The 13,212-nt window shown below is 38.3% G+C and overlaps 1 protein-coding gene across 32 annotated transcripts in view; it reads left to right on the forward strand.

Annotated features, from left to right (window-relative positions):
• The first annotated feature begins 417 nt into the window (after window positions 1–417).
• The window catches only part of SLMAP (sarcolemma associated protein), a 152,124-nt gene continuing 139,329 nt past the window's right edge, over window positions 418–13,212 (forward strand). For all 32 annotated transcript variants that reach the window (XM_055414138.2, XM_055414136.2, XM_055414156.2 and 29 more), the window contains exon 1: window positions 418–615. In XM_055414138.2, the coding sequence (XP_055270113.1) occupies window positions 418–615 (198 nt within the window). The remainder of the gene's footprint in view (window positions 616–13,212) is intronic.

Consider the following 13,212-nt stretch of genomic DNA (forward strand, 5'->3'; position numbering starts at 1 on the left):
CGAGGGGGAAAAGCGGCCACGATCCCAAACAAAACACAAGAATTGGCGTGTGACTCATCTGCTTGGATACCTCCACCCCCCAAACTGTCTTCCAGGAGTTTTGTGGGCCGAAGCTGTCCGATGTTTGAGCCTTTACTTCCCAGGGAAGAAGATGGACTGAAAGCCTCCAGTGGGGGACTTTTGGGTGATCAAGGCGCTGCTGGGTTTTCAAGGAGGTGATGGGGCTTGCGCTGGCTTGTCTTCCCACCCAAGTGAAGAGTTGTTGATGTTCACTGGTTATGCTTAGACAATGTACAGTTTGCTTTAATTTAAAATTTGGGGGGGGGATAAGGGGGTCTAGGCTTGTGAAGGGCAACTCGGATCCGGTGGAACTCCTCTTTGTCCCTGGTAGGAGAGACACCCCCAAGTCTGTCCTCGATGCCGTCAGCCTTGGCCATCTTCACTTGCCGCCCGAACTCACACCCGTTTCAGGAGCGTCATGTCTACCTGGACGAGCCCATTAAAATTGGCCGCTCCGTGGCCCGCTGTCGACCAGCGCAGAATAATGCTACCTTTGATTGCAAAGTGCTGTCCAGGAACCATGCTCTCGTCTGGTTTGATCACAAGACGGGCAAGGTAATGTCACTAAGTTGTCTAACAATCGTTGCTTTTCATTTCCCTTTGCCCTTTCTGCGTCAATGTATGCAGGATCCCAGGGTTTGCACCCAGAGGAGACTTTTCAGCCTGGCGGGGAAACCCAACTTTTTGTGTGTCTGGTTCTAGTGATTGAATGGAAAACAGAGAAAGAATTGTAATTAAATGCCTGGAGAGGGCGATGGCATCTTGATAACGTGGTCATTCCCAGTGAAATCCTAAACCCTAATTCGTTTTAGAAAACTAGATAGTGAAACTTGGCTTCTTGCTTTCATTCTTTTCGGAAAGGTGAATTGGCAGTTCAGTGCTTGATGAAGAAAGCAGCACTTCCCAGAGCAATGCAGGGAATCTGCGGCCAGTACTACCCTGGGGCTCAAGTGTCTCAGTGATGAGATGTAGTTAACACCAGAGCTTTTAACTGAGGACCTTTCTAGCAAAGGACAGTGTTTGTGTAAATTTACATTTTTAAAAGATTTGATACATATTTACCTATGAAGGAGTAATTTGCAGTTATCAAAGGTAATTTAATTAAGCATGAACAACTGTAACTTTATAATTTCCGAGTTTTGTTTGCAAGTTGGGTGAACATATACCAATTGCTTTTGAAAATCACTGTTGATGTTCACTTCAGCACTTATTAAAAACAACTAATGCATACTTACAAAGATGATACTTAGAAATCATTGTTAAAATTATTTTCTGAAATTATATCCAACTCTGTCGATTATTGCATTACCTAGAGGTTATAGGATGAATTTAGTTCTCATTATGTGTGAGTATTTTAGCATTTTTATGTTGGCACCCTACGTAACTGTACATGTAAGTGCTTTTATGTCTTAAGAATACAAGAAAAAAAAATTGAGTAAAAAGACCCTTTCAATTTTAAAGCTATCTTTGTATGTGGAGAGTACACTAAAGAGCTCATCTTTGTGCTTAAATCTCAAGTTTTAGTTAAGCTACTGAATCGGTTCCAACTTAGCATAAGTTATGTAAGACTAATAATATCTCTGGTTTTACCTCTTGACTTTTTGTACCATCTTTCTGAGTTTAATGATTGTCTTTTTTAAAAGAAGAATTTAAATCTTTTAGAAGAGTTGTGTTTTGAAATGAAGGAAACCTGAGCCTGAAAAGGAAGAGAGAAAGCAATACTCCTGAATCAAGGAATTATTATATAAATCGTTGTTCACAGAAAGGAGGAATAGATTGCCCAAGTGCTCTGTGCTTGCATAAGATCTATATCCTACTCTGCATGTAGGGTGAGAACTAAAAAGTATGTTATTTTTCTGTGTAACACCAGATGCTCCTTATCTGTGGAACAGATCCTTTTTTCTCCCTGGGAACTAAAGTTTGGGTGCCTGAAAGACCTCATAGATTACCCATAGTTATTTAAAGAACTCATCTTTCCAGCAGACAAATTCAGACAGCAGTTACCAGCTAGTTGCCTTAACCAGCTTTTACATTTTTGTCTTTCTGTATCCCTGGGTAACAATTAAGGTTCAATTTAATCAGATAATAAGGTTGCTTAAAGTACATTGCACATGTACCTTCTTTATTCTGATTCAATACTTAAAGAAGGCTCAGATTTTTTTCTTTTACTTAGTTTAAAACAGTGATTACATGAACAGTGCTTTTCGTGGTTATACTAAAACCTGCATAATCAGTTATTTTGAGATGACTAAGAATAGATCAATAGTGTTTTTTTTATAAATTGATATGATATGTTAAACTTTTGTATGGAATTTATTAAAAAAACCTCATCTTTAAAGGATCACAGCTTATTTCTACCATTTGATTTTTTTTTTTCTTTCTTGCTTTTATTAGCTAAAACATACTCAGGATGTGAGGCCTTTACTTTAGGGTTAGATATGACTATTTATTATTGTACCACCTAATCTGGTTAAAACAAATAACCTGTCAGATCTTGCCATGTGATCAAATTGCTCTAGGAATTAACTACTTAAAATTTAGGTTTGAACAGACAGTAGGTTTTCATTGAGCATCTGTTATGTGCCATATATTGTAAGGTACATAGTTATAAAGAAAACCCACAGTTTGACCAAGTATCACTTAACTGTTTTCTCTGTATGAAATTTCTAGTATAAGGATTTGTTATAATTGTATCATAACAAAAGTCCCCAGGGCCTAATATATATTCCCAGCAGATTTCTTTGTATAATACTAGAATCCCCTCCTCTGTAAGCATTGCCTCAGGTAAATTTGTTTGTTTTTCCTCAACCTGCTTTAAACTTCAGGTTTCTCTTCTGGAGATAATAATAGTATCTATTGTTGTTTTCGATTCAGGTTATCATGTAAATCACTTAGCACCCTGTTGCTTGCCCTTAATAAGGGCTCAGTCCTTAGAGAAGAGGGTGTTTGGGGTGGAGAGATGAAGGAACCATCTAGGCAGGTCTTTGCAATTTGCTATAGTGCTGTGGAATCTTAGGAAGGTAGTGCGACATTTTTTTTCTTTCATGTGTGGAAATAATTTTTTAAATTGAAACACAAGAAGTTGACAATTTTGTCCAAATTGGCACCTTACCTGGGAAGTGGAGAATTGGGGTAATATGCCCTTTGGTTGACTTTCAATTTATGAGTGTTGCATTCTGCATTTGCCATTAAGAGAAGACCTTTAAAAGCTGAAAGAAATAATAACCACTTAAAACTTTCTGATTAGTCAAGCAATACATGTTTATTGTAGGAAATCTGCAAAGTGTAGGCAGATGGAGAGCTCGGTGATACTTTTTAATGCTAAGTTCATGGAATGTTTTCTTGGTATTTAAAGCCTGGTGACAGGTTTGGCACAAAGTGGAATTTAATAATCTTCCCCAAATCATCTACTTAGTGATGTAGTAGGTGGATGTTGCCCAGCTTGGATTCCGGCCCTGTGTATCATCTTTCACTCCTTTTTGGAGGTCAGACTCTTCAAATTAGATGGCAGATAATAGCATGTTATAATTTTTCTGTTGACTCAAGGTACCACTGAGCAAGCAAATCTGTCCATATGGTGGTTACATAGAAGAGCTAGTAAATCAGGACTGCCTCCTGATTTGGATGGCCCTGTCTGATTTGAATCTTTGTGTATCAGTGATAGTCTAGTGGTTGACACAGTAGTCTATTTCCAGTCTTAATCTAGTTTACCAAGTAGTAAGTACTAGTAGTAGTTGTCTACTTCCAGTTTCACTTTTTAAATTTAATTTCAACACATTCTTGAGCACCTCTTCTATCATGATCTGTTTTAGTGGAGGGCATAGTGGTGGGTGAGGGAACGGGGAGAAAACTTATAAGAATTGGTGAGAAATTGTTACCCCTTTTCAGGAGTTTATATTTCAGATCAAGAGGATGACTAGGCACTTTGAGAACAGTTGATTTGGGATAAGACAGTATTATTTAAGTTTAAATGGCAAGAGAAGGATGGTATTTGAGACTTTAAAATAGGAGTAGATAGGTAGGTAAAGAGAAGATGCTTTTCTGGATTGTGTTTGTGTATGAGAGGATGAAGGTGGAATGAAACAGACACGGAAACTGATTTTGTTGGACTGAAGGGTCCTTTTGGAGAGTTGCTATGATAGTAGCTGTGAGAGAACATTTGTTGTGTGTATGTTTTCATGTTTGTGCCTTTTTTTTGTGATTAGTTGTCAGACCCTGGAGAAGAGGGTCTCTGCCTTGGGTGTCTGTTTTCTTTTATTTCTTATGAAGTAGATGTTGAGTAACTGAAGCTGAGTAGAGAGTGTGGAGACGAGTTGTGGAGTGCCTTTATTTTTCAAGGACGTGGACCCATGGGCTATGGAAAGACAGGGAGAGGTCTGTGCAGAGCACTGACATACCAAACCATAATTTACGAGTGATAAAACAATATGTAGAGTGACCCAGAACAAGGGAAATGGGTACCCATTAGCTTAAGTTATTTTGTACTCTGCTACCATGCTATTCTAAATACTTTACATGTTAGCTTATTTAATACTTAAGTATCTATTTAAGATAGGTGGGAGTTCCTTGGTTGGTCCAATGGCTAAGACTTTTTGGCCTCTGTCTCACAGGATCTTAGTTCTCTGATCAGGAATGGAACCTGCCCACTGCTGCAGCGGAAGCTCGAAGTCCTAACCACCTGGCCACAAGGGAAGTCCTGAATCCAAGCACTTAACCACTCTGCTGTTCCAGGGCTTTGTGAAAGCTTAGATACGATGCCATTTTGTAGGGGTACAGGCCAGGTTCACAGTAGGAATGAAAATGACTAAATGCCAAAAAGTGAAAAAAAGACAAGTGTGTTGTCTGTTAGGACTTCAGCAAAGAGAAGTGCCATATGGACTGGAGATTGTAGGGAAGGTTCCATGGATGAGATGCAGTTTGAGCTAAGACCTTAGGACTTTCTGAATAGGGCAGAATGTAGACAGCCAGAATCAGTCAGAAAAGAGTTTTGGGTGGGAAGAAATCTAATGCCTCAAGTAAAGGCATAGAAGCAGGAATGATGTGTTATGTTTCAAGGACACTGCAAGAAAGTCACTGCAGGGGAGAAATCTCCAGAATTTGACAACCAGGGTTGTTTTCTTTTGTCTTCTTCCTATATGACTGCAGAGATCTTGGCCTCAGTTTTTGGGGAGAGTGGCAGATCCTGTATTCATTGACTTTGTTTATTTGTGTGTTGTTTCAACAGATGCCTAATTTTTTTGTTGCAGTTGTTAACAGAAGTTATAAAGGTCAGAAAGAGCTGATTTTTGTGAGAAAGACATGTATTTGAGATGTTTAATATGGATTACTGTAAACATGTTTAGAAGGCCCAGTTATATATCCACAGGACGTAATCATTTCCTTCTGTCTTACTTTTCAAAGTAGTGGAAAGTTAATGAAATGTTTTATCCATCTTATCCATCCATTGTTTAAAATATGGACTATGTATACACTTTAAACATTTTTGTTTTACTTATTTGACTTTACTCCATGGATTGAATTTACTCTTTACCTTCTCAGGCTCCTGTTTGGTTTTCTCAAATGGTATTTATGTTAAAGCTTAGTATCTATTCTTTTTTATAAATAGGGAGGAGGGTGTCTGTCGTTCAGAGTTTTAAGTGAAAAGATTGTGAGATTGGTTCTTGATGTGTGTCAGCTACGTGAATTGAGAAAAATGGTGGCATTTGTTAGCTGCAGAAGTGTTCTAAAGACTCCACTGCCAGTAGATGAACAGTTTATATACCCCTATTCAAAACCGAGGTTGCTATACCATTAATTTTTTTCCCCCATTGATTTTTAGCGTGATATGCAAAGCCTTCAAAATCCATCTCTCATTTCCGTTTTTTTTCCAGCTCTTGTTTTCTGTTACTCTTTTTCTTCCCCTTTGCCCCAGACTCTGCAGTAGCTATGTGACAGTCCTCACTGTTCCTTGGAAAAGTGTCTTCCTTTTTTTTTTTTTTTTAGCTATTTTGTCTTCCAGAATGACTTTTCCCCTTTGTCCCTTGAGGCCCAGTTCCAGTGTGAAACCTTTCCCTACTCCCACTAACTGAAGAATTAATTGCTTCTTCCTCTGTGTTCCCATAGAACTTTGTATATAATTTCATCATGAGACACAAACAAGAAAATAACTGTGATGCAAATGTACTGTTGCTCAGCCAGATGTGTGCTCTTGAGAACAAGGGACTGGACAGTACATAAATGTTTAAATGAGTGAAAAGAACAATGACGCAGTCTCTGTTTCTGCAGACCCTGAGGAGGGTCAAAGAGCAGAAGGTCATTCGAGTTAGTTCTCAATTTGAGGTCACAGACTCAATTTCCAATAGGTAGTGTTTGTATAAATCATTACTTGTTGAGAATTTGCAGGGTGCAAGGCACTTTGCCAGGTGTTTTGGTATTTTAGGTAATCTTGTGGTTGGTGATATAATTTTGAGCCATTACATTTATATCCATTCTCATACAAAATAATACTTTTAAGGATTTAATTATATTCAGCTTGCTTTCTTATTTCACTTCATCTGTATAACATGTAGGAGGTAGGTAGAGCAACTGAAGACTGGCTCCATTTTATGAAAAAAGAGTTTGCTCTTTAGAGGTTATTAGCCCAAGGTCATCTCTTAGTAGCTTTGGAGAGGTGGAACCAGAATCTAGATTGTTTCCCTCTGAAATAAAAGCTAGCTGCTAGACATTTATTCTAAACTATCTTATTATGGAATGAACAATTATAATGAAAATCTGTCTTTTGCTCTCTTTAAGGGTAATCTAATTTATTATTTTCTGGGAGTATGACTGAAAAACTTGTATGACAAACTTCCAAAGACTGAGAGAGTCTGAGTTAATTATTTTTCTGAGTCAGCTAGCATTTTTTAAACATACCCTTACTACTCCTAGCAATGAATGTATTTTTTCCTAAGTTTGCATTCAGGCAACTGATTTGGATTTGAGTGTTTATGCAAATAAAGGAAACGGCCTTGGAAAAACTTGTTTGCCATGTAAATGTTTAATCCTTTGTAAAGAGAACAACTGACAGGTGTAGAGGAAAAAGGAAAGTTTGTGTAGGCATTTAAAAGCGTGAAGACTTGGGTGATTCTGCTGAATCCTTTGTAAAAGGTATAATCTGGGTTAGATTTTAATTTAAAAACATAGGAAAGTTTGTTTTCTTATTTGGTTGCTTTAAGGTTTTATCTGTACTTTCAGGCTTGTGGTTTTATCTACATTTATAACTACTGACTTATTCTAGCTGAGCCAAATAGAAATGAATTTCCAATATGGACTTTCAAGCTATTATTTGTTTTCTTACTTTTTACTTGCACAAGTAACAGGAATACATTCTTATAAAAATTGAAGCACTAGGGAAGTATGTGGAGTATATGTACATCATCTTTCACATAGGTACCTTTTACCTTCTTCCCTTCTAGAAGTAACCATTGTTATTAGTTTGGTATGTAATTTTCAGAACTTCTACTGTGCATTTATCTACTTGGGTATATAGATAAATAGTTTTTTGTTGTGGTTTTTTTTTTTCCATAAGCAATTGGATCATATTTCTGAATGTACCTGTTAGCTGATGATATCAAGTGAATTGTGATAAGCTTATCTAAAATGTGTTAATATGCTCTAAGTTAAGACCAGCATCCAGACTGCTGTAAAATTAATATCACTTCATTGAGTGCTTACCAGGTAGTATACTGAGTTTTATGGACGTTATCTCACTTAATCCTCACAACAGACTTATGCAGTAGGTACTATTATTATCCTCACGGTGAGAAAACTAAGTTTCAGGGAGGCAAAGGAATGTTTTGTTCAGGGTAACATAGGTAGTGGTGAAGTCAAGGTTTGAACCCCAGTCATTTGATTGCAAAATGCATATGCTTGATCACTCTGTTGCTTGCTACCTCATCACCTCTACATAATTAGTCATCGTTAATCTCATCACCAACCAGTTAGTGAGCAATAGACTGAAAGAAAAAAATTGAAATAAAAACCTTATTGTCTGTTAACTCATAGATATTTTTTTGTAGTAAATCTGTATAGAGTTTTAATTGAAGGTCAGTTCCTCAAACAGTATTTATTCATCACTTAAATTTTTACAATTTGAAAAAGAAAACAACTCTACATGTAGAGATATTGTAGTATCACTGTTCAGATAGTATAATATACCAAAAAAAAAGATATTTTATACTTTATATAGTATATTTTATAATATGCTAAAAAAGTACTCTTTTTCATTAGATAACTTATAAACATACTTTATTTTTATTGAGGTATAGTTGATTTGCAAAATATGTTTCAGGTATATAACAGTAGTTCACAGTTTTTAAAGATTATTCTCCATTTAAAGTTGTTATAAAAAATGGACTCTATTCCTTGTGCTCTACAATTTATCCTTATAGCTTATTTATTTCATAGATAGTAGTTTGTGCCTTTTGATCTCCTGCTCCAGTCTTTCCCTTCTCCCCACTGGTACCCACTGTTTTCGTCTCTGTATCTGTGTGTCTGTTTGTTATATTCAATGGTTTGCTTTATTTCTTAGATTCTACATACAAGTGCTAACATACAGTATTGGTCTTTCTCTTTCTGACTTATTTCACTAAGCATAGTACCATCCTGGTTCATTCATGTTGTTGCATATGGAAAAATGCCGTTCTTTTTTGTGGCTTAGTAGTATTTCATTGTATATATGTACCAAATCTTCTTTACCCATTCATCCGTTGATGGACACTTAAGTTGGTTCCATATCTTGACTATTGTAAATAATGTTGCTACGAACATTGGGGTGCATGTATCTTTTTGAATTAGTCTTTTTTGTTTTTTGTCTATATGCCAAGGAGTGGAATTGCTGGATCATGTGGTAGTCCTATTCTTAGTTTTTTGAATAATATTCACACTGTTTTCCACAGTGGCTACACCAATTTACAGTCCCACCAAAAGTGTATGAGTTCCCTTCTCTCCACATCCTTCATTGGATAATTTCTAAGTATAGTATGTTTGGGGTTGTATTTTAAATTATATATATGAACCTTCCCCTATAAGTAAATCTAATTTAGAAAACAATGAATTAATTTGTTTTTAACTGTTTAAATGTTGAAATATTAACTATATTCAGTTCAGTTCAGTCGCTCAGTCGTGTCCGACTCTCTGCAACCCCATGAATCACAGCACACCAGGCCTCCCTGTCCATCACCAACTCCCGGAGTTCACTCAAACTCATGTCCACAGAGTCGGTGATGCCATACAGCCATCTCATTCTCTGTCGTCCCCTTTAGATGCCAATTATAAGTTTCCTTTCACTTCAAAAGTTCAGGGATAGAAGGTAAGATCATGTTGTATGTTACTAGTGTAGCTGTGGTAGCTGGTTGTAGAACAAACGAAATCTATAGCTTTGAATTTTTTGGAAAAGTTTTCTTAGTAAAAGGGAATGTTACAGAGTTATCATATAAACCAGCAATTTTACTTCTATGTATATACCCAGAAGATATGTCCACACAAAAACTTGTACAGATATTCATAGTAGGAAAAAAAAGGAAACTACTCATTATCCATCAACTGATGAGTGGGTAAATAAAGTGTGGTATACTATATAAAGAAATATTATTTGGCAATTAAAAGGAATGAAATATTGATACATGGAATAACATGGATGAACCTTGAAAACACTATGTTAAGTGCAAGAAGCCAGACACAAAAGGCCACATTTGGTTTAATTTTATTTACATGCAGTTGGTAAAGAATCTGCCTGTAATCCAGGAGACCCATGTTTGATCCCTGGGTTGGGAAGATCCCCTGGAGAAGGAAATGGCAACCTATTTCAGTATTGTTACCTGAAGAGTTCCATGGACTGGGGAGTCTATGGAGGGCTACAGTCCACGGGGTCGCAAAAAGTTGGACACGACTGAGCAACTGACACGCATGGAATGTGCAGGGTAGGCAGCTCATGGCAAAGACCCTGATGCTGGAAAGATTGAAGGAGAAGGGGTGACAGGATGAGATGGCTGGAGGGCATCACCCGCTCAATGCACATGGGTTTGAGGAAGCTCCGGGAGACAGGGAAGGACAGGAAACCTGGTATACTGCAGTGCATAGGTTGCAAAGAGTTGGACACAACTTTGCTACTAAACAATAGCAACAACAGGATAGGCAATTCCACAGAAGGAAAGTAGATTAGTGGTTATGAGGAGCAGGAAGTAACAGCAAGTGTGATGGTTAATTTTATGTGTAAACTTGGAGAGGCCAGGGTGTCCAGTTTTGGTTAAATATCAGTCTAGATGTTGCTGTAAAGGTATTTTTAAAATGTGATTAACATTTAAATCAGTAGGCTTTGAATAAAGCAGATAACCCTCAAGAATGTGAGTGAGCCTTATCCAATTAGTTGAAAGTCTAAAGGAAAAAGACTGAGGTCCCCCCCAAGAAGGAATTCTGCCTTCAGAGGACCATCGTATTCCAGGCTGCAGTAGCAGCTCTTCCTTCTCTAGTTTGCTGGCCTACCCTGGAGATTTCAGACTTGACGGCCCCCAGCATGTTGTCGGAGCTAATTCCTTAAAATAAATCTTTATCTCTGTATGTATATATGTATGTGGTGTGTGTGTGTTTGTGCACACACCTAGATCCTCTTAGCTCTGTTTCTGTATGTATATATGTATGTGGTGTGTGTGTGTGTGTGTGTGTGTGTGTGTGTGTTTGTGTGCACACCTAGATCCTCTTAGCTCTGTTTCTCTAGAAAACCCTGGCTGATAAATACATGGAGTGATTGCTAAATTGGTACAGGTTTCTTTTTGGGATGATCAAAATGTTATAAAATTGTGATTGATGGTTGCACAGCTCTGAACTGTACACTTTAAATTGGTGAATTGTATGGTATGTGAATTAAATCTGAAAAAAAAAAAAAAAACGCCTATGGAAAAGGAGATATTAGATGCTGTAATAGATTTGTGAAACCAAGTAGTATGTAAGGAAGTGGAAGAGTGTAGAGTTCAAAGTGGGTAGGACCAGCAGAGCAGCTTTTGAACTACTGTGTGGCTTAATTTTTGTCACTAGTTTCTTAGTGTGAATGCCTTATACTCTTGGTTAGACTTTTCTTTATTAAATTTAGTAGACAGAGTGTTTAAAAACTTTACGTTTGTTGAAACAAAAGTCTAACCAAGAGTAATATATTGATACTAAGGAAGTAGTGACAAAATTTTGGTATTATTGAGAAGTTGTAGTGCCAAAGTCTTCATGTGGGAGTTGAGAAATGGTTGGAAAGGTTCATTGTATAAGTCTCAATCTGAACCTGGAGATCTTAAGATAATAATTTTACTCACCAGTGAATCTCTTGTATATGCAGGCTCATAGAGCGTGGTAAAATATTGTTAGAATGAATGATGTTGTCTTGACTGAGGAAGTATTCATTCAGTTCAGTTCAGTTCAGTCGCTCAGCCGTGTCCGACTCTTTGCGACCTCATGAATCACAGCACGCCAGGTCTCCCTGTCCATCACCAAATCCCGGAGTTCACTCAAACTCATGTCCATGGAGTCGGTGATGCCATCCAGCCATCTCATTCTCTGTCGTCCCCTTCTCCTCCTGCCCTCAATCCTTCCCAGCATCAGGCTCTTTTCCAGTGAGTCAGCTCGTCGCATGAGGTGGCCAAAGTATTGCAGTTTCAGCTTTAGCATTAGTCCTTCCAATGAACACCCAGGATTGATCTCCTTTAGAATGGACTGGTTGGATCTCCTTGCAGTTAAAGGGACTCTCAAGAGTCTTCTCCAGCACCACACTTCAAACGCATCAATTCTTCGGTGCTCAGCTTTCTTCACAGTCCAACTCACATCCATTCATGACCACTGGAAAAACCATAGCCTTGACTAGATGGACCTTGGGTGGCAAAGTAATGTCTCTGCTTTTAATATACTATCAAGGTTGGTCATTATTTTCCTTCCAAGGAGTAAGCGTCTTTTAATTTCATGGCTGCAATCAGCATCTGCAGTGATTTTGGAGCCCAAAATAATAAAGTCTGACACTGTTTCCACTGTTACCCCATCTATTTCCCATGAAGTGATGGGACCAGATGCCATGATCTTTGTTTTCTGAATGTGGAGCTTCAAGCCAACCTTTTCACTCTCCTCTTTCACTTTCATCAAGAGGCTTTTTAGTTCCTCTTCACTTTCTGCCATAAGGGTGGTGTCATCTGCTTATCTGAGGTTATTGATATTTCTCCCAGCAATCTTGATTCCAGCTTGTGCTCCTTCCAGCCCAGCGTTCCTCATGATGTACTCTGCATATAAGTTAAATAAGCAGAGTGACAATATACAACCTTGACGTACTCCTTTTCCTATTTGGAACCAGTCTGTTGTTCCATGTACAGTTCTGACTGTTGCTTCCTGACCTGCATACTGGGACCGCTCCTGGTCTCTAACGAGTACCTAAGTGTCTTGTGTGTGCATTGGAGAGCCTTGTAGTGCCCAGTTGTTGTTAGTTGCTAAGTTGTGTCTGATTCTTTTGCGACCCCATGAACTGTAGTCTGCCAGTCTCCTCTGTCCATGGGATTTCCCAGGCGTGAATACTGGAGTAGGTTGCCATTTCCTTCTCCAGGACATCTTCTCGACCCAGGGATCAAACCTGTGTCTCCTGCATTGGCAGGCAGATTCTTCACCACTAAGCCACCAGATAGTGCCCAGTAGGTAGTACTGAAAAATACAGTTACAATACAAATAAGTCCAACAATAGGAGTATTTATGAACCACTTTTTCTAAGGGGCTAAGGATGTATTCCTTATCCTAGGATTGGGGGTAGAAAATATGGAAGGAGTGAAGAGAACTTCCCAGAGAAAGCTGTTTTTAAGCTACTGTTTGAAGAGTGAGTTTTTACTCTCTGTATAAAAAAGAGCAGGACTTTCCAGCCCCAGGGAATCGTGTGTATTTAAGGCAGAAAAGCCTAAAGAGAAGGATGTAATCTAGAAAATGCAAACCCAGAGGTTAGCAGAATAAAGCCGCTGTCAAATCTTTGGGCTAGTCGAACACTGCTGGTAGAAGTTCTAGGGTTGCGCTACGTTAGTTGGAATCCTGGCTCCACTGATTGCCAAACGTGTGACCTTGGAGAGTCTCTGTGTCTCCTTTTCTCTCATCTGTAAAAGGAGGCTAATAGTGGGATTTGCCCTGTAG

Source organism: Moschus berezovskii, chromosome 24 (genome assembly GCF_049115385.1).
Source record: "Moschus berezovskii isolate FMDL1 chromosome 24, NW_MosBer_1.0, whole genome shotgun sequence".
NCBI classification, from domain to species: domain Eukaryota; kingdom Metazoa; phylum Chordata; class Mammalia; order Artiodactyla; family Moschidae; genus Moschus; species Moschus berezovskii.